The sequence below is a fragment of the Malaclemys terrapin genome, chromosome 2, assembly GCF_027887155.1.
Source record: "Malaclemys terrapin pileata isolate rMalTer1 chromosome 2, rMalTer1.hap1, whole genome shotgun sequence".
In the NCBI taxonomy this organism is placed as follows: domain Eukaryota; kingdom Metazoa; phylum Chordata; order Testudines; family Emydidae; genus Malaclemys; species Malaclemys terrapin.
This window is the reverse complement of record NC_071506.1, coordinates 199,638,514-199,660,987: the sequence shown is the minus strand read 5'-3', so window position 1 is coordinate 199,660,987 and position 22,474 is coordinate 199,638,514. Positions and strand designations below refer to the sequence as shown.

The 22,474-nt window shown below is 41.4% G+C and overlaps 1 protein-coding gene across 3 annotated transcripts in view; it reads left to right on the top strand.

Annotated features, from left to right (window-relative positions):
• Positions 1-22,474, top strand: part of BBS9 (Bardet-Biedl syndrome 9) — a 493,563-nt gene that overhangs the window by 334,789 nt on the left and 136,300 nt on the right. For all 3 annotated transcript variants that reach the window (XM_054019331.1, XM_054019330.1, XM_054019329.1), the window contains one exon: positions 10,768-10,878. In XM_054019331.1, coding sequence (XP_053875306.1) covers positions 10,768-10,878 — 111 coding nt within the window. The remainder of the gene's footprint in view (positions 1-10,767; positions 10,879-22,474) is intronic.

The following is a 22,474-nucleotide window of genomic DNA, read 5'->3' as shown; positions in this document are numbered from 1 at the left end:
TTGTCATGAGTGTTGCAAACCCAGGATGTATGATACTCTGATATTTGCAGAGTTGAAAGAAGAACCGAATCAGCGGGGAATATGACAATTTTGTGGAGGACAGATTGCTGTGGAACACATTAAGATCCAATTCAAAGTTGTTGGTGTCATTTATGGAGCAGCTGCAGATCGTGGAGCACCACTTCTGTGTCTGAGAAATGAGCACTGACTGTTCCGGTCGCACCATAATGCAGGGTTAGGGATGACAAGCAGGGTCTGCAGAACTTTTGGATTCACTAGGCCACATTCCTGGATCTGTGTGCCAAGCTCACCCCAGCCTTCCTGTGTTAGGACACCAGAATGAGAGCTGCAATGATAGTAGAAAAGCGAATAGTGATTGCACTGTGGAAACTTGCGACACCAGATTGCTACCTGTCAGTGAGAAATCATTTTGGAGTTGGAAAATTCACTTTGGGGGCCATTGTTATGCAATTGCTCAGGGCCATTAATGGTCTTCTGCTACACAGGACTGTGACTCTAGGCCACATGCAGGACATAGTGGATAGATTTGAAGCAATGAGGTTCCCGAACTACAGTGGAGCCACATATGGCACTCATATCTCTATTTTGGCACCAGTCCACCTGGCCACAGAGTAAATCAACAGAAGGGCTATTTTTCTATGATTATGCAAGCTTTGGTGGATCACTGGGGTGCTTCACTGATATCAGTATTGACTAGTCAGGGAAGGTACCTGGCGCTTGCATCTTTAAGAACATAAAACTGTTCAGAACATTGCAAGCGGGGACTTTCTTTCCCAAATGGTGGGCTACCTTTGGTGATGTTGAAATGCCAGTGGTGATCCTGAGGGACTCAGCCTACCTCTTGCTCCCCTGGCTCATGAAGCTGTATGCTGGCCATCTTGAGAGCACGAAGGAAAGATTCGGCTACCAGCTTGGAAGTTGCAGAATGACAGTTGAATCTGCTTTTGGTAGTTTGAAGAGATGCTGGCGTTGTTTACTCACAAGACTCTGCATAAAAATCTAAGTAAAAAAACATCCCGATGGTTATAGCTGCCTCCTGTGTCCTGCATAATATCTGTGGCGGAAAGGGGGAAAAGTTGCAGCCAGGAAAGAGAATGGAGGTGGAGGTGCTCTCTGCTTAATTTGAAGAGCCAGACACAAGGGCTATTAGAAGAGCTCAACCCTGAGCTATATGGCTCAGGAAGGCTTTGAAAGAGCACTTTAACAGCGAGCCACAGTAATGTGTTGTGGTGGACTGTGCTCTACCTGGCTCTGCAGTTTCTCTCACAGGTCAGTATATGTGAAGGTGTAATTGTCCTTATTGTCCCCTGGTGTGGAGTGGTGGGGGTAGAGATGTGGCTTCTAGTGCCATGTGAAATATAGGGGTGGTGGTGGTGTAGGAAGGCACTGAAATGGAGTTCTCCATAGACGGCAAAAGGAGATGACTGTTGAATCTATAGATCCACAAGAGTCTGCAGCATCTGTATTTGATGCCAGAGAAGCCCCATTATGTCTTGATGCATCTCTCTCTCTCCTCTTTCTGTTGGTACTCTTACAGGGGTGCTGGAACAATTTGCATAGTGGGGGTGCTGAGAGCCATTGAACCAAACTGTAAACCCCGCATATGATGGAAACCACTTCAAGCCAGGGGGTGTTGCAGCACCCCCGCATGCCTAGCTCCAGCACCTATGTACGCTTGGCCCTTTTCCTGTCTGCTCTTTCCTTTTCCAGGCTATCTGCAATATTCACCCCTCCAGGCCATTTGCTCATGGTCTGATGCAGCACTGGCTTGCAGGACCTCATTGAACAGATCATCTGGAATCCTCTTCATTCTCCTCCTTATCTGGGTCAGGCATTCTGCAGCTATGGAGAGGGAATCCCTCAGGGCTTCAATGGCAGCAGCTACAGATAAAACACACACACATACCATTGTCAGTACAATCACAACAGTAAGCAAAACTTAAGATTCAGAACTCCCTTCCCTTGCTCCCCTAAAGTTTTGAACAAGACACGCTTATTGACACTTCTGCTCTTCAGCCCCAGCCGTGGTGAGTATGACCCAGGAGAGGTGAGGGAAGTGAGGAGGCAATTGCTCAGTTGCATGAATCTGAGTACAGGGCAATGGCACTTGATTACTGGCACCATGTTTCACAGGTGGTGATTTTAGCTGATATTTGGTAAATAGCTCACTCTTAAGGGTAACAAAGTCACAGATAGCATAGCTGCTGCTGGTTTTCCAAAGTCACCTGGGCCCTTATGCTGCTAGCCTGTTTACTGCAATAGTGCCTACCAAGTTCTTGCTTTCTGGCATGGGAAAGTGTCCTACAGTGGAGGATGAAATAAGGCTGCCGTCCCTAGAAACCTTTGAGAGAGAATTGCAGAGTACCTTCATGAAAATGTATTGAAATCCAGAAGGAGGACTCAAAGGACATTCCTGTGTACATAAACAAACTGGTCCGCATGGTCTTCCCACCCCCTTCAGTCCCCACCTAACTCTGCAGCAGATTGAAAAGCAGATAATGCTACCTCTTTTAATATGAGTAAAACAATGAAAAGTTGATAGAGGTGTCCTGTTAAGTTGGGGCACCATTAGTACATCATTGCAATGGGAAATACATTTACATACTTACCTGAGGCTCCTTCCCCTGAATCAGGCTTGCCCGTTCTCGACTGCCATGACAGATTGGACTGCAGTGAAGTCTCAAAGGTCTTGGCTCGTAGCATAGCTGGATCCCCCGGTCGCATGTCAAGTATGGTATGCAGCTCATTATAAAAGTGGCAGGTCTGCAGCTCAGCAACGGATTGACTGTTGGCCTCCCTGGCATTCTGATATGCCTGCTGCAGCTTCTTCACTTTCACATGGCACTGCTGCGGATCCCTGTTGTACCCCTTCTCCTGCATTCCCCCCATGCAACCTGCTTGTAGATGTCCACTTTTCTATGGCTGGTCCATATCTGTACCTGCACAGCCCCATCTTCCCACAGGCCCAGGAGAGCCAATATCTCCTGTCTGCGCCAGACCAGAGTGCGTCTGGAGCATGTAGCCAGCATAGCTGGGCAGTTGCACACAACAGTGGAGAGCTGCTAGGTGTGCTTGCCAAGGTGGACAGTCAGGAAAGGGCATTTCAAAAATGTGGAGTTTTTTAAAGGGTGTGGAAGGGCTTCAGGTCTATGTGACTGCTGGGCAGTGGAGTTCACATTTGTGTCCAGAGAGGTCAGTGTTTGGCATTGTGGGACAGCTGCTGGAGGACTGTTAGGGTCAATGTAGCTAAAACAGTCTCACACTGCATTGACCTCAGTACATTGACCATGGTTCAGTGCTTGCTTATACCAGTGCGAGACAAATTTAAGTGTAGACACGTGCACAACTAGGTCAATGCAAGGCAGCTTACTTGGTAGTGTAGACCAGGCCTCAGTTTTCTATTGAACAGTCTACCAAAACTACTCCACAGTGTATTCCTAACTGGAGATGTGTTTAGATTGTCCACAGTAATTTAGGACTAGATATTTAACTCAGCAGAATATGTTTTAATTGTACAAAAATTAGAAACATTTTCCATGAATCAGTTGGGAACAGTGGGAAAAATTGAATTTCCCCGACTTTGGTTTGTTCTGCAGTACTTAACTGATTAATCAGCTATTCCATTAGCATTTCCCTCACTGAAACTTGATGAGAAGACCATTTTCCATTAGGCAGATGTAAAAATATCTTTAAATAAATAAAAATCTTTTTGGAAAAGCTTCCCATGCTTTTTCTGTTTCTTTACTCTTGCAAAGAGACTATGCTGAAATGGGGAAATCTCCAGAGTGAACAATCTGTTCTCTTCTGCTCCCTAAACAGTATGCAATTGGAGTGACCATTATGAACCCTTTAATGCATCAATGGCACCTAGACTATAACACTGTTGAAAACTGCAGTTTCTGTGCACTTTGAGAAGGATTACCGTTTCAGTATGTATTGCAGGCAGAGCCTGCAAGTAATTGAATATGAAATTGCCCAGAACTTTGGGAGTTCTTCTGTGCAATAGTTTTGCTATTCAGTCTATCTCCAGTGGTGTACATAGGAAGGAAAGATCTGCTTTTTACAGAGCTTTCGCCTCATGTACTGGCCTTCTTGCCACTGTGAGACTGAATGTGTAACATTTTTTTCCCCTCCCTTCTGTAAGAACTCTTGTAAGAGTTAATCTCAGAAGGAGAATTCAGAAGAGAAATAAGAGTGGAAATGGAAACTCCCAGAAAATAGATTATTTGATTTTGACTTTGTCTGTTTTGGGGAGTTTAATAGCTATGTGAAAATTTAAAATAATAGAACATGTCCAAATATCATAGATTGTTCTTCTGTGCTGTGAAGGGGAGATCTAGCTGGAGAATAATAGACTGCACTTTTTGTTGATGAATGGATTAGATATTGATCAACTGGAAAAGAAAGAGGAAACACAAATAGTCATTCCTGCCAAGCTCCTTTACTTTCTACGGCTGTTTACTACTTTTGTTTTCCTGTTTTTGAGCTTTAAGAACCATGTTAACATGTAAAAACATTGTGATAGGACTCTGTAGCAAAACTGTCAGTACTTCAGTTAAAGAAAAAGTAGATATCATATGTTTATGTTTCCTTTGGATGTGTGTGTCTCTTTCCAACTTAAGAACTAAATGTGTTACAAAAACAGATGTAGTGAAAATAAACAAGAGCGGTCTCATTTCCTTCAGTGAAGAAAGCTCACAATTACTTGGCCGTAACATCGTACCCTATCAAACAATTTTGCTGACCGCAGTTTGCCTGCCCAAAGTGCTGGATTTATCACAACTGATAAAAGATCTGAGGTGTCAGACAAGAATTCAGCTGCACAGAAAAGGGGGAAGAGTGGGTCATAATGCAATAACATATTCTAGGTGCTGTTCTTGCCAACAGTTAATGGAGAAATTCATTTCACGAAGCACTGTTTATAGACTGACATCTGGAGAACTTCTCAACCTGGATCATTTCCAATCTCTGAGATTTATATGCTGTTCTTGCTTTTTTGGTAAATAGCTCACTTTTCTGCTTGATATAGTTTACTTAAATAATTATCAATGGATGTGAATGATTATGCTACTATGATTTTTTTCAGTCCTTGGGATGGACAAAAGTTCATAATAGTAGGTAGCTAAAATAGATGATCAGTGGGAACCCCTGAAACAACACGCACTCGCACACGCAGGGACACACACACAAATACGGCAATTTAAAGAGAACTGTCTGAATGTAAACATAAAGATCTATCAGATTTAAATATGTTGACTAGCACCCATGCAGTCCAAAGGTGTGAAAGGACTTGGAGTTGTAATGATATTTTCAGTTTGGTGATATTTGTCCTATGGAGTGAAAAATGTTTTCAAAGGGTAAAAACTGAATAAGTGCAGTTTAAACCGTATAATCACCACTGTACATGTGGGACCTGATCCAGCTCCCTTTCAGGTCAGTTGAATGACTACCATGGCTTTCAGTGAAATTTAGAGCAGGCCCATCTCAATTTTGAAATGCAGAAAGAGAGACACCATACATTACTAACTCTGTCCTGTGTGAGTGGAGGCACAGACATGTACCTTCTAGGTGGATTTACTCTGCTTGTGGTAAGAACAATATAGGTTACCTGAAAACATTATTTATCCAAGCAAATCTGTAAATAATCCAAGGATTTGGTCCCACAGCATAGCAGCATTACACATTCAGTCTTTATTACTAATGTTAAAGCCCTGCTTTAAAAAACATTTGCTTTATGAATAAAATTGTATTCCTTTTGCACATATATACATAAAAATGAAGTACATTTTGGCACAGGATTGACACTGGGTAAAATTTTCAAAAGCATTTAAGTCCCATTTTCAGAAGTGATTTAGGCACTTAGGAGTCTAATCCTATGTATTTTCAATTAGATTTAGACTCATAAATGCCTAAATCGCTTTTGAAAATGAGACATAGGTTCCTAAACTATGTGGGCACTTCTGAAAATTTTCCCAGTAATCATATGGCAGTACGTGTTTCCCTCCTGACTCCAGGAAATACAAAGAGACTGATGCTGCTGCCATTGAAGCCAATGGCAAAATCCATCTTGGTTTTTACAGGGATGGGATAAGGCTCATAGTAAGGATGCATATAACAGGCAATGTACAGCTATCTAATATGCAAACCATTAGATATTTTGTACAGGGAGCATTAGTGCCAAAATCAGTAGAAATTGTATCCATATGGTGGGGGGCAGGATAAACCATATAGAAACAAAAGAAAGTCAGATGATAGTATGTATGCATTTAGACTTGGACTTTCACAGGTACCTAAGGAAGTCAGGAGCCCAACTACCATTGAATTTCAATGGGACTTCCTTAGTTTCTTGAAAATACCAGCATCATATGTAAGGACACACTCATTAACACAGGTCTTTTATAACATATCTAAAACATTGAAACAAAATGAATATTTTCCAGGGTGGACACCTCTCCTTTCTTGAAGGTGTCCATGGCAGACAGAAAGCCGTGTATTCTTGTGGTGATGGAATTCAATGGTTCTGGAAATGTGGAGCACCATAGTATTCTACAGAAGATCTGTTTTATGTGTTCAGAAAAATTTGATCTCTTATTGTGTGATATGGTGGGTATCATACTCCCCCTCCCCTGGTAGTTGCCACCCCAGGAATTGCTCTTCTTTTAGTGTCCACTCCGTATAATTTATTCCGCTCCACCAACACCTGTATAGTGCAACACACCAGTCCTAATCCCTATGAACTTCAGCCGCTGTTCATTAGGGCCCTGTGAGGAAAAGAGATCTGTCTTCCTTGGGATGGCCTTCAGTGCTGGCACAGTTAGCACTATCCTCCCACATCCTGACGCTTCCTTCCTGCCTTTTTATCAAGCTCATCAGCTGATGGGCCAATTAGTTCCTTAATTCACCTAGCTTCCTTGTCTGTTTAGCTACTTCTTCCCTATTTCCTCAATCAGCCGTTGCTGGGGAAACTAATTGAGGCTATTGTGATCAGAGTGCTGACCCGTCTATTAGACCTGAGTACTCTGTCATATACTGTAAGAAAGAAATCCTACATCTCAATTTTTTTCCCCATCTTGCCTCTTCCTTCCGCCAATGGTATGCACCTCAGTGCATCTGTCATTTCCTCCTTCTGAGGAAGCTGAGGTATAATTCTCTGCCCTTCCTGGTGCACAAGTTTCACACTTTGTCTTCATTCAAATCCCTTTTGAAAATTCACTTCTTCCATGAGCTGAGCAAATGCTAAACCTCACCAATATAATGCCACCATCATCCCAGTGTGTGGGGAAAAAAATTTCAGAGTTAATGGCATCCCCATCTTCTGTGGTGTCTGATCTTTAGCTTAAATGTTCCTTAGTACAAGGATCAAGGGTAAAATCCAGCCTTACTGAAGTAAATAGCAAAACTTCCATTGACTTCAATGAGGCCAGAATTTCACACCCATGTTTTTGTTTGTGTCTTGTACAGCTGTGATCACAGTGTCTACACTTACAACATAGTATTAATGTCTTGTTTTTATATAACAGCAGATAAAGTGACCCAACATAAAATACTGGTATACTTACAAATTCTGTTGAAGGGTAGGGAATATGTTGAATTTATGTGTTGTAAATGAGGTTGATAGTATGTTTTCCAGTTCTTTCAGAGCCTGTTTGCTTTGTGTGTAACCTATGCAGTCCCCCAGTTTAAATGGTGAAATTCCAGTTCTCACTGTTCTCTATCAGGAAAATAAGGTAATGGAAAAAATGAATTTTGCTTTTAGTGCTGGTACGTTTTGACAGTATCAGTTGACAAGTAAATCTTAACAAACCTCTGACATCAAAACCAAGAGCAGGAAGTCCCGCTTCCTTCCAACCAATAGCATGGGGTGCCTAAGGGCAAATAGACATTTTCCGACTCTGATTCAGTTACCATCAACTGGAAAATAGTGCTAATGACTAATGAAATAGTTTGGCATCAAAAGCCATTAATTCTCAAGGCCACATAACCTATAGAGTTTCAGTTTTCAGAGCAAACTTTTCAAAGTTCTTTTATTTGTCTCCAGAAACCCACTATGCACTAATGGGTTATGTGACTTTTCACTCATAATCTCAATGTTTAATACATAATACCACTCTCAGGTTGCTATTTGTATAGATCTTTAATGATTTATCATGTATTTACAGGTTAGTGTTTGACAGGATAGATTTTATCTGAGGGACAAAAATTACAAGTATCCTAATTTGAATTTTAGAGGAATAGTTTCCAGTTCTTTAAGTCATATAGTTTACATTTTACAGTCACAGTTTGCAGGTGGGATTAGATGTGCTGGAGATTAACAAATACTTTATTTTCATTGGATGTATGTATATTTATATTTAACGTGTTTTTCAGTAGCAATGTATTACAGTATATTAACATATCATAGTGTTCGTATTTCCTGTTATCAGATTTGCCCTCCCCACTTCTGTTTTGCGGTGGACATTTTAGGAATTGCTGCTTGTGCTAATACCTCTCTTTTCACATTAGGTTTACCACTAGCTCCCAAAACTCCTCCCCTGAACTGAAAGGATAGGAGATTGAACCACCTCTGAAACGACATATTGAGTCCATGACACATCACAAATTGGCCGGCAGGGCATATTTGGGGTAGAGTAGCTCATGCCCTTCTCCCTTTCCTGAAAACCAAGAATTCTGGGTCAGGTTTTTCAGTGGTGTAAATCAGCATAGGTTTATTGCACTCAGCAGAGCCACCTTGATTTACATCAACTGATGATCTGGTATATTATCAATATTCACTATGTCTGATCTTCACTGTATTAAAAATCAGGGATCCCAAAGTTGCTGCAGAAACTGTATTTTCTGCCAGGCATTATGCTCTCTAATGCCACTGGGCTGGCATATTTAATTTTTGCAAATGCTTTGTTCTTTTATTTTGCAATGAGAGAGATGCTATATTGCCACAAATCAGGTATCCCATTCATGGGGCCTGGAATAAAACATTTATTTTCACAACAGCAGAAATGTATTATATACAGTAAGCATCTTTGTTGTTTTGAGTTAGGAGTTAATATGATGCTTTAAAAAATGCACTCTTGCAATAGACAATAAAGGATGATTTTGAACACCAGGCAAAGCAGTTTGTTTGCTTGCTAGTGGTGATCTCGGGAGGACACTAATTTTCACTCAGAGAGTGTGGTGTACATTTAGGTCCTGATCCAAAGTACTTAAGCAAGAGCTTAACTTTAAGCAGGTGACCATATGCTTGCAGTTAAGCACAAAGCCTTTCATGGACTTTTGATCAACTGTTTGATTTGAAGCTGCTGAGAAAAATAAGAGAGGCCTGCACTGCTGCATTAAAAGAGAAAATGCATAAAATATGCATCGCTTCTGCCCTGAGAAAAGTTTCAGAAAGACCACGATCTCTGAGCTGGGGTAAAAACCCAGTAACTTCATAAGTTCTTCCTTTCTTCCAGATCTACATGGGTACAATGGAAGCTGCCCATGTAGCTTTCTATTGAAAATAACAAACAGCATGCTCAACACTCATGCTGTATGCTATCTTATTAGCTATGTGCATACTCCACCTTCGCTCTGCTGTTGGTCCATCCTTGTGATCAAGGACATGGTGTTAAAACGTAAAAGGATTGTGCTTGCTGTGTGTGATATTGTGTATGCATCCAGTTCTTTGTGATGATGCATGGGTGTTCATTTCTGTTTTAGCCACACACATCCTGCAAGGAAATGTGAAACGTGGAAGTATATTTCTCCCATAGTCTTATTTCCGTTGCTGTGCCCCTCCTCCCTTCTGCTTGTAGTGTCTCCTTCTCTTCCTTTGTTTTCTGGCTTTCTTCAAGTCGCCCTAAAAAAGAGACAATTATGAGCCAGCAGGTTCAGGCCTTTACTCCTGAGTAGCAGCCCTTTCCCAGAGGCACTGGTAGCAGCATTTTCAAACAGACTTGAATCATCCTAATCCATTTCAAACTGCTGCAGCTAGCTCCAGGCGAGCAGTGGCACTGGTAGACAGCTGGTTCCTTTGTGCTCAGTGATACTTGTACTAGATTTTCCCTTTCTTAACATTTTTAATAACAGTTTATATGTGTTTAAAGAGATAGTTGCAGGTAGTTACTTAAACATGCAGTGAAGTAGACAAATGGAATATCTACATGAAGTCATACAAGTAAATATTGCAAACTACAAAAGAGAAAGTATGTCTGCCTATCCTGGGATCACTTCTGACTTCAAGCATCCTGCATGGCAGTGTGGTGCTGGGCAGTGCAATATGTCATGGTGCTACAGCAGAAAGTATTGAAAATCAGTGTATAATCACATGTCCAAAAAAATATCATCATGAGACACCCTCTGTGGCAAACTAATGGTCCTCGCAGGCTTTGCTCACTATAGAATTATTTCATACATACTTGATCTTTTATTACTATACCAGGTTCCAGTGATCAGATACTTGACACAATTCATGCTAAGACCTATTTCTATCCTTTGTGTAAAGTGAGTTTTACGTACGCTATAAGTTTAACGTACTCCTTACATGGCACAAATGAGTAACGTGAGGAATCACCAAGGCATAATCTACTAAACAGAATGGTAGTAGCTCGCTCTCTAGTCAAAGTATTTTTCACCAAGGGTTAAACTGCAGACCATTCAATTTCATACATTCTTTGAGACTCTTGACACTTTGTTTATCATCTCTTGTTCGTGTTTATGTTCTGGTTGCCTATGCTCCACATGAAGGTATTCTATTATGTTTTCAACCAGGTGGCTGTACTCCCATCCCAGAATCTGACCTGGAGGAAAGGACAGGTGTACAGGATTCTACAACAACGTTTACCAACCACAGGCACTTCACAAAGCAGAAATCCAAAACTGGTAAGAGAAGGAAAATTATTCACTTGTATTTCAAAAACAGAACAAATCTAACTCGGACCTTGTGTATGGAGGGAAAGGATTAATTGACTGAGGTGTTTCCAATTATGTTTATGTTTCTGATTAGTAAATGAACAGCACTTTTCTAGAAATACTTTTTTCCTGGTTCAATCAAATCATTTTATAGGATCCTGTAATTCTTTGGATTTTTTTTTCCAGGGCCTTCCCTTCAGAACTGTTGGCAATAGGGTAGAGACTTCTAGCTGAGGTGAATAATTTCTCCTGAATTGAAAAGATCTGGTGCTTTAACACGATAGGTGTGAGGTAGCTGAGGACTTTAAACCTGACCTTTCTGGAAGTTGAAGGTTAGGTAGAAATGAAGGTTATTAGGATATTTCAGCTTAATTAAGGTTTTTATTGTTGGGACTTAGTGCCAGTTGATTAAAATTTGGTCATTACTTACGGTTTGTGGGAAGACTTCCTAGAATTTCAGAAAAAAATATTACTGGATATATCAAACAATATTATATTGGATGTAAAATACATTCCAGAAAATGTGTCATCACTGTATGCAAAGATTTGCGGGATGGGATAGCTCAGTGGTTTGAGCATTGGCCCGCTAAACCCAAGGTTGTGAGTTCAATCCTTGAGGGGGCTACTTGGGGATCTGGGGCAAAATCAGTACTTGGTCCTGCTAGTGAAGGCAGGGGGCTGGACTCGATGACCTTTCAAGGTCCCTTCCAGTTCTAGGAGATGGGATATCTCCATTAATTTAAATTTAAATTTAAATTTTATGATGCTGGAAACTATGATATGGCGTTAATTTATTCTGAGAGTAAGAATGGTAAACAAATGCATTGTGGTTTAATAAAGTGTCCCATAAGATGCTTTCCATTTTATTTACTTAATTATGTTTCTGTTAAGTGGCTTATTTCTCATGATCAGTCATTCTAAACGTAGGAGATCCTAAACGTGATTTGTTTATTATTCTACTTATTTTCAGATTTCTCTAAAATATAATCAACTCTTTAACGAATTATTTTATTTATGTATGCACTTTTAAAACAGGGTAATGTTTACTTCATTAGAAAGGTAATATTGAGAGATCTGTTTAGAATGATTTTTAAAGTGGGACAAACATGTCAGCATTCTTTTTGTATACACATATGTATGGTATCTAATTTAAATGTGTACTAGTCATTCATACTTTTCTCCACAGCATTGCATTGAAAGTGGTTTTGGATGTTAGAACTAAATAAATTCACATTCATACTACCAGGATGGTGTCATGGCACAAATCTAAATGGATGATGAAGGCGGGGAAGAATGGCAAGTGCACTCAGGAGTTGAAAAGCTAAGACCTGATCTATACTTAAGATAGGTCAATATAGCTATGGTGCTCAGGGATGTGAAAAATTCACACCCCCTGACCACTGCAGTTAAGCCAACCTAACCTCCAGTGTAGATGCCGCCAGGTTGATGGAAGAAATATTTCGTAGTTATTGCTGCTCGGGGAGGTGGATTACCTACAGTGAAAAACCCTATCCACAACCGTGGGAACCATGTACACTACAGTGCTACAGCAGCATAACTACAGTGCCATAGCTGTGCCGCTGTAGCACCCATAGAGTAGACATAGCCTAAATGGTTATAAACTAGGCAATAAACTAGGCAAATACAACTTAGATGGGGCTACTATAAAGTGGGTGCATAACTGGCTGGATAACCATATTCAGAGAGTTGTTATTAATGGTTCCCAATCCTGCTGGACAGGCATAACAAGTGTGGTTCTACAGGGGTCTGTTTTGGGACTGGCTCTGTTCAATATCTTCATTAATGACTTAGATATCGGCATAGAAAGTACGCTTATTAAGTTTGCAGATGATACCAAACTGGGAGGGATTGCAACTGCTTTGGAGGACAGGGTCATAATTCAAAATGATCTGGACAAATTGGAGAAATGGTCTGAGGTAAACAGGATGAACTTTAACAAATGCAAAGTGCTCCACTTAGGAAGGAAAAATCAGTTTCACACATATAGAATGGGAAGAGACTGTCTAGGAAGGAGTACGGCAGAAAGGGATCTAGGGGTTATAGTGGACCACAAGCTAAATATGAGTCAACAGTGTGATGCTGTTGCAAAAAAAGCAAACGTGATTCTGGGATGTATTAACAGGTGTGTTGTGAGCAAGACACGAGAAATCATTCTTCCGCTCTACTCTGCTCTGGTTAGGCCTCAACTGGAATATTGTGTCCAGTTCTGTGCACCGCATTTCAAGAAAGATGTGGAGAAATTGGAGAGGGTCCAGAGAAGAGCAACAAGAATGATTAAAGTCTTGAGAACATGACCTATGAAGGAAGGCTGAAAGAATTGGGTTTGTTTAGTTTGGAAAAGAGAAGACTGAGAGGGGACATGATAGCAGTTTTCAGGTATCTAAAAGGGTGTCATAAGGAGGAGGGAGAAAACTTGTTCACCTTAGTCTCTAAGGATAGAACAAGAAGCAATGGGCTTAAACTGCAGCAAGGGAGGTTTAGGTTGGACATTAGGAAAAAGTTCCTAACTGTCAGGGTGGTTAAACACTGGAATAAATTGCCTGGGGAGGTTGTGGAATCTCCATCTCTGGAGATCTTTAAGAGTAGGTTAGATAAATGTCTATCAGGGATGGTCTAGATAGTATTTGATCCTGCCATGAGGGCAGGGGACTGGACTCGATGACCTCTCGAGGTCCCTTCCAGTCCTAGAATCTATGAATCTATGAATAAATGGATACCTATAAAATCCTTGTGCGGTTAATAGAAACAGGGGAATTATGTGTGCAAAATAATATTTGTGTGCACAAAATGTATACTTACAAATGCATGATTTATTTGCCTGACAAACTAACTGTTTTGTACACAAATGGGTATTTTGCTAAACAGTTACCTATGGTAAGCAGAGTTTAAGGCCTACTTTTTACCTTAAAAAGTTTTCATTGACGAACTTGTAATAATAGACAGGGAGGGAAGATGCAATAATATATAGTATGATAAAAGTGAAAGATACAAGGGGAGGAGTCCTGCATGTAGGTCAGCTAATAACTACATAATGTTAATTTTATTTAACATGCCGAGAGCAGGATGACGTACATGGCTCTGTAGAGAGCAATACAGCTCACACGTAGCATAAAATGCTTTGACAAAACCAAGACAAATAAGAAGAGGAACATGGAAAATATACAATTCATTTGATCAGGTGGACCATGTGGATGAAATAAGCAAAGGCTGACCCAGACTAGTCTGAATTTGGTAAGATAAATTTAGGTGGCTATTTTTTGAAATTTGGCCCTCAATGTCTATAAATAATTAAGTTTTATGTAGTATACTGCAGCAAAATTCATCCATATGTAACTGAACTCCAGAATTCTGAACTTCAAAATAACAATCTACTATGAAAAGGACAACAAGAAAAACCTGTAGAAGGCTTAGTGTACTGATTTTCCCCATTGACTTCGGGGCATAAGACAAAAAAGATACTGTCAGGGTTGACAGACACTCAGTTTAACCTGTTATTTTTTTAACTGTCCTTCTGATCTTGGAGAAATATATCAGCTCTCCAGAACAAAGGTTGCAATCCCAATAAAAGTCCACCTTCATTGTTAGGAGACTTACAACAAACCTAGGACATGTGTCAGGCTCTCCCTTTCTCTGCTGTTGGTCCATCCTTGTGATCAAGGACATGGTATTGAAATGTAAAAGGATAAGCAGGAAGAACTCAAAATACCAGTAAATAAAAACAACTATGACATAGTTGGGATCACAGAGCATTGGTGGGATAATATGCATGACTGGAATATTTGTATAGAAGGGTACAGCTTGCTCAGGAAGGACAGGCAGGGAAAAAATGGAGGAGGTGTTGCCTTATATATTAAAAATGTATACTTGGACCGAGGTTGGGATGAAAATAGGAGACAGAGTTGTTGAAAGTCTCTGGGTAAGGATAAAAGGGGTAAAACCAAGGGTGATGTTATGGTAGGGGTCTACTAGAGACCACCTAACCAGGAAAAAGAGGTAGATGAAGCTTTTTTTAAACAACTAACAAATTATTCAAAGCACAGGACTTGGTGGCGATGGGGGACTTCAACTACTCAGACATCTGTTGGGAAATTAACACAGCAGGGCACGGATTATCCAACAAGTTCTTGGAATGTATGGGAGACAATTTTTTATTTCAGAAGGTGGAGAAAGCTACTAGGGGAGAGGCTGTTCTAGATTTGATTTTGACAAATAGGGAGGAACTGGTTGAGAATTTGAAAGTGGAAGGCAGCTTGGGTGAAAGTGATCATAATGGTAGAGTTCATGATTCTAAGGAATGGTAGGAGGGAGAACAGCAAAATAAAGACAATGGATTTTAAGAAGGCAGACTTTAGCAAACTCAGGGAATTGGTAGGTAAGATCCCATGGGAAGCAAGTCTAAGGGGAAAATAATTGAAGACAGTTGGCAGTTTTTCAAAGAGACATTATTAAGGGCACAAGAGCAAACTATCCCACTGCGTAGGAAAGATAGGAAGTATGGCAAGAGACCACCCTGGCTTACCCAGGGTTTCTTCAGTGATCTAAAAATCAAAAAAGAGTCCTACAAAAAGTGGAAACTAGGTCAAATTACAAAGGATGAATATAAACAAATAACACAAGTATGTAGGGACAAAATTAGAAAGGTCAAGGCACAAAATGAGATCAAACTAGCTAGAGACATAAAGGGTAACAAGAAAACATTCTACAAATACAATAGAAGCAAGAGGGGAAGACCAAGGACAGGGTAGGCCCATTACTCAATGTGGGGGGGGGGAACAATAACAGAAAATGGGGAAATGGCAGAGGTGCTTAATGACTTTTTTGTTTCGGTTTTCACCAAGAAGGTTGACTGTGATTGGACATCTGACATAGTGAATGCCAGTGAAAATGAGATAGGATCAGAGACTAAAACAGAGGAAGGTCTAAGTAATTTTTAACTTATTAAATTAGATGTCTTCAAGCCACCAGGGCCTGATTAAATGCATCTTAGAATACTCAAGAAACTGACTGAGGAGATATCTGAGCCATTAGCGATTATCTTTGCAAAGTCATGGAAGACGGGAGACGTTCCAGAAGACTGGAAAAGGGCAAATATAGTGCCAGTCTATAAAAAGGGAAATAAGGACAACCCAGGGAATTACAGACAGTCAGCTTAACTTCTGTACCTGAAAAGATAATGGAGCAAATAATTAAGCAATGAAGTTGCAAACATCTAGAAGATAATAAGGTGATAAGTAACAGTCAGCATGGATTTGTCAAGAACAAATCATGTCAAACCAACCTGATAGCTTTCTTTAACAGGATAACAAGCCTTGTGGATGGGGAGAAGTGGTAGACGCGGTATATCTTGACTTTAGTAAAGCTTTTGATACTGTCTCGCATGACCTTCTCATAAACAAACTAGGGAAATGCAACCTAGATGGAGCTACTATAAGGTGGATGCATAACTGGTTGGAAAACCGTTCCCAGAGAGTAGTAATCAGTGTTTCACAGTCAAGCTGGAAGGGCATAATGAGTGGGGTCCCACAGGGATCAGTTCTTGGGCTGGTTCTGTTCAATATCTTCATCAAGGATTTAGATAATGGCATAGAGAGTATACTTATAAAGTTTGCGGATGATGCCAAGCTGGGAGGGGTTGCAAGTGCTTTGGAGGATAGAATTAAAATTCAAAATGATCCGGACAAACTGGAGAAATGGTCTGAAGTAAATAGGATGAAATTCAATAAGGACAAATGCAAAGTACTCCACTTAGGAAGGAACAATCAGTTGAAAACATACAAAATAGGAAATGACTGCCTAGGAAGGAGTACTGCAGAAAGAGATCTGGGGGTCATAGTGGACCACAAGCTAATTATGAGTCACCAGTGTAACACTGTTGCAAAAAAAAGCAAACATCACTCTGGGATGTATTAACAGGAGTGTTGTAAGCAAGACACGAGAAGTAATTCTTCTGCTCTACTCCATGCTGATTAGGCCTCCACTGGAGTATTGTGTCCAGTTCTGGGTGCCACATTTCAGGAAAGATATGGACAAATTGCAGAAAGTCCCATGAAGAGCAACAAAAATGATTAAAGATCTAGAAAACATGACACATGAGGGAAGATTGAAAAAACTGGATTTGTTTAGTCTGGAAAAGAGAAGACTGAGTGGAGACATGATAACAGTTTTCAAGTACATAAAAGGCTGTTACAAGGAGGAGGGAGAAAAATTGTTGTTCTTAATCTCTGAGGATAGGACAAGAAGCAATGGGCTTAAATTGCAGCAATGGAGGTTTGGTTGGACATTAGGAAAAACTTCCTATCAGGGTGGTTAAGCACTGAAATAAATTGCCTAGGGAGGTTGTGGAATCTCCATCATTGGAGATTTTTAAGATCAGGTTAGACAAACACCTGTCAGGGATGGTCTAGATAATACTAAGTCCTACCATGAGTGCGTGGGACTAGATTAGATGACTTCTCAAGGTGCCTTCCAGTCCTATGATTCTATGATTGTGCTGCTTGCTGTGTATTTCGGTGAATAGCTTTCTTGTATGTTTGACTAACAGTCAGGCTGATAAGAATACAGCAGACAGGCAGAATAGAGAGATGATGCAAAGTGTATGTGAACATCCACAATGGCAGTAATATGGCTTGCATGTCCTGATGCAGGTCCAAAGCCTTGACAAAAATTCAACCTTACATCATATACTTGACTTTAGTTGATTCTTGATAACTTTCTATGAAGCACAGGTGATACATGCAAAACTGAATGAAAATTTTGAAAGCTTTAAATTAGTCTTCAGTTTATTACCATGTTATATAAATGAGTTTGATTCCTTCTTGGTCAGAATGGACTGCCCACCGGCCATGCTGCACTATAGTGAGCCTGAAATATTTGCCACTGAGCTGTCTGGAAATTCTAATTGCTCCAAGTCCAAGAGCCAAGGGAGCTGCTTAAATCATAAAGTAAAACTAAGAATGATATCACAGCATTGCAATGTTGTTCTGTACATGGTTTTTTGGACTGAGTTTTAGCCTGAGCATCAGAGCCAGAGGCAAGACCAAGGTGCTTAGATGAACTCTAGATGAACATTGTCTGCATCTTAGGTGTCGTCTTTGTGATTTTACATTGAGTTTTTATAACTCTGATCAGCCAGTAAAAGATGCTGAGAGACGGGAAAACCCTTTTCTCATTGTATTTTTTCCTTTCTATGAAGGAGCCTAAAACAAATATTTGGGCATGAGTTTAGGTGCTGTACTTTCTGTCTCCTTGGAGATTTTGGTTGTTATACTGTACATACATAAGGCTATGTTTTAGTCGTGGGTATTTTTAGTAAAAGTCACAGGCAGTAAACAAAAATTCACAGGCCTGTGACCTGTTCATGACTTGTATTATATACCCCTGACTAAACTTTGGGTGCTCTGGGGTAGGGGGCGGCCCAGGGGCGCAGCAGGTGCTCTGGGGAGGGGGCGGGCAGCAGCTAGTGCTCTGGGGGGTGGGTAGCAGTGTGCGGCCAAGGACCCCGGCTGGTGCTGGGGATCCCTACCCGGCTCCACACGTCCCTGCAGCTCCTATGTGGCAGAGGGGCCGGGGCTCCGCGTACTGCTCCTGCCACAAGCACCATCTGCACAGCTCCCATTGGCCAGGAACTGCAGCCAATGTGAGCTGCGGGGGCGGGGCCTGCAAGTGTGACCAGCAGGTGGAGCCCCCTGGCTCCCCTGCCTAGGAGCAGCAGGGCCATGACAGTAGGAGCCGGACAGCCCCTGAGCCAGCACTAGCCACTGCAGAAGTCGTGGAAAGTCATAGAATCCGTAACTTCCAAGACTCACTGCCTTATACATACATAGAGACAGCAAAAATGATAGCACAGTAGCTTCTATTCTATGCAATTGACAGCTACGTTTCATTTAATATATCAACTTCAAGTTACATAGAACCTTATACCTAGGCATCTCAAGGTACTTTACAGAAAATCTTCAACAGTTTAATAATTGAGGATGCAGTGCCAAAGAGTTGGAAGCAAAGGAGAGAAAAAGTGTCTGTTCAGCTTTGGAGTGAACAAGTGCAATGATGCCCAACATTTCTATTCAGGGAATCCCCAGGCAAATGTTTGCAGTAACAGCCAGCACTAGGAGGTGAAGGTAGGAATGAAAGGATTGAAGTGACCAAATCAAGGTGAGAGATTCCAAAGTGCTCTGTAGGTCCACAGGGAACCTTGAATCTAATGGCGACTCTGACCACCAACCAATGAAACTGAGCCAACCCTGTCGTCATGTACTTGCTCCACATGGTGCCAGATAGAATCTTAGTAGCCGTGTTGTGTACTGGTTGAAATCTACTAATTGCGTGCATAGGGTGCCCAGCCAAAAGGGCAGTGCAGTTGCCTAACTCTCAGCACGACGACTTCTGCATCAGGAGAAAGACATGTCTCCAGCTGACATAGGCTAACAGGCTGGAACAAAGCTCAGTTCTCAAACATGAAATGACAAAAACAAAAGTTGGAAGTGAACTAGAGAAAATACCCGTATCCACTGAAGAACAAATTTTAGGGCCCTTTCTGTATGATAATGAATGAACTTATACCAGGTGTCATTCACAGAACGTTTTTACACACAAAACAATGTTAAAATAATGTTATTAAGGTTGCAAAAGTAAGGAAATATCAAAATTAAGATAATCTGTGCAATCTTAATTCACCTCCCTTGTGTGTATGTGTTATGATACAGTCTTTAATTAGGAAGAGACTCAGCTCCCAGTCTCCTTGTCCAGCCAGTTACCCCCACCCAGTCACAGTTTCTTCCCCTACTCCAGTCCTATCTCACCAGACATCTAGTCCTAATCAATTCCTTTCCCTCCCACTGTTCAGCTTTTGTCTCATCTTCATTCACATCAGACGGCTTTGTTCTCCACGCTACCTGGGTTCCAGCAGGGAACGCTCATTGAGAGTACTGGAAAGAGAGGCTCTCTGCTCTCAGTTCCAGTACCCAGCCCCACCCTGGGCCGGAGCTGTTGGAAAGCAGCCTTTACAAGGAAAGTCCTTCTGAGTCCACATAGTTCTGAGGTACAGCATGCTCAGTCATTCTGTATGGATGGCACATGCACAGTCCAGTCAGCACCAGGAGCTGTGAGAGGCTCAAACGTGCTCAGTGAGAACGGCAGTCTTGGGAGATTTTAGCCATTTAGCTCTGGCAGATCTCTACTGAGCATGTGAGAACTATGATTTTTCAAAGGCGTGTAAATTAGCCAGATTTGGGTGGATTTTCCCAGGGATGACAAAAAGCACATCCCTGATACAAAGGCCAACCCAAATTTCAAGTCCCTGCTCCGTAGAATAGTTCAAAGGAAAGGTGTCAAGAATTTTTTAACATGGAGAAGGTATAGTTTTTCCCTAGCTTCATTCTTGGAAATGGCTGAACCATTTTGGTGGAAATTTCAGTAATAATAATTCAGACTGAGACAGCCAGCCAGTATGGAAAATTTCACTCCAAAGGGTTAAAGTCTGGCAAAGCTATAAGCTGCTGAACATAGGATCTTTTAATGGGGAGTGTAAGGCAACTTTGGTAATAGGTGGTAGTACCAGCCCCGCCCTAATATCGCTGGCTGAAGCCAAAATAGTCCCTTACTGGCAAGTCTGTGAGAGGAGGGAATAAATGGCTCTCGCTCCATCAATAAGCCACTTTAGGAGGCACATTTTGCTACTGGGATGCGCTCACTCCTTCTGTGAAGCAGCTGTAAATAATCTATTCTCACTAAAAAAGAAAAAAAAATAGAATGTAGACTAGCTAATAAATCAACCACTGGACCTAATTCTAATCTCACACTGCTTTTTTACAATACTAGTGTGTTGTAATTCCACAGCTGAGGTTAGAATCAGACCCACAGCATCGTAAATGGTGGTGGCCTGGAGAGTGAGCCTGCTCCGTATTTACCTGGCAGTGGCGGCTCCTGTCCTGCGGGGCTGGGCCCAACTCCAAACTCTGGGTACTGCAACGTGGTTCACAGGGTCACAGTGCCATTTAAGTTTGGCCCAATCACCTCTCTGTCTTGATGGAGAGGGGATGGGGGGGCTGAGCCGAATTTGAGTGAGTCGCATTGCAAAATGGTGAATGGGTTCACAGCACCTTTGCACCCTGTGCACCATGTTGCAATGACTGGAGTGGGCAACTGGGCCCAGCCCCGTGGGACAGGAGCCATTACTGCCAGGTGAGTGCAAGGAAGGCTCATTCTCCAATCCTGTGTGAAAATTTGTGTTGTACTCCTCCTTTTGTCAGGTTTCAGAGGGATAGCCGTGTTAGTCTGTATCAGCAAAAACAATGAGGAGTCCTTGTGGCACCTTAGAGACTAATAAATTTATTTGGGCATAAGCTTTTGTGGGCTAAAGCCCACTTCCTCAGATGCATGGAGTGGAAAATACAGTAGGCAGGTATAAATACACAGTACATGAAAAGATGGGAGTAGCCCACGAAAGCTTATGCCCAAATACATTTGTTACTCTCTAAGGTGCCACAAAGACTCCTCGTTGTTTCTCCTTTTGTCAGTTATAGGATAGGCTTGGAAAGGCATGTATGCACCTTAAGGCTGCCAGCGGGGATGGTCACCCTCTCTATTAGCTCCTCTACTGCTACTACTGTAGTTTGAGGAAGATGCACTTTCCAGTGGTTTTTGCTTTGGATGTGTGCAAGAATGATCAATGAAACATTTTACCGCCAAGTGCCTTTTCCTTTACTGTGCTGGTTTTTAGTGTCTTTCCTCCAAACTCTGTTTTTGTCTTGTTTTCTTACAGCCCTCTTTAATTTTCTTATTTAAAGTTAATTAAACTCTTGCTAGGCTCATGAAGAACTTGGTGCAAAAGCAATTTAATTTCAGGGAGAGGTTTTCACATATTCTGGAAGATAATAGGACAGAGTTATATGAATCTTAATTCTCAAGCCCTCATTGTGTAATATTTCTTTATGAGAGTTATCAGATGAGCTGCTGACTGTGGTTTGTAGAGGATCATTATAGGGGAATGATTCCAAATGTAGGCCTGGTAAAAGAGTATATTTGAATGTAGCTAACGCTCTTGATGCAGGTGCTATTTGAAGAGGATAAGGAAAAGTTATTTACTTATTCCCATAATACAAGAACTATGGGTCACCAAATGAAATTAATAGGCAGCAGGTTTAAAACAAATACAAGGAAGTTCTTCTTTACGCAGCGCACAGTCAACTTGTGGAATTCCTTACCTGAGGAGGTTGTGAAGGCTAGGACTATAACAGCGGTTAAAAGAGAACTGGATAAATTCATGGTGGTTAAGTCCATTAATGGCTATTAGCCAGGATGGGTAAGGATTGGTGTCCCTAGCCTCTGTTTGTCAGAGGATGGAGATGGATGGCAGGAGAGAGATCACTTGATCATTGCCTGTTGGTCCACTCCCTCTGGGGTTCCTGGCATTGGTCACTGTCGATAGACAGGATACTGGGCCAGATGGACCTTTGATCTGACCCGGTACGGCTGTTCTTATGTTCTAAGAGTAAAATCATCATAAACAGATACTGAGTCTGAGAGAGAAATAAACAGACACATTATG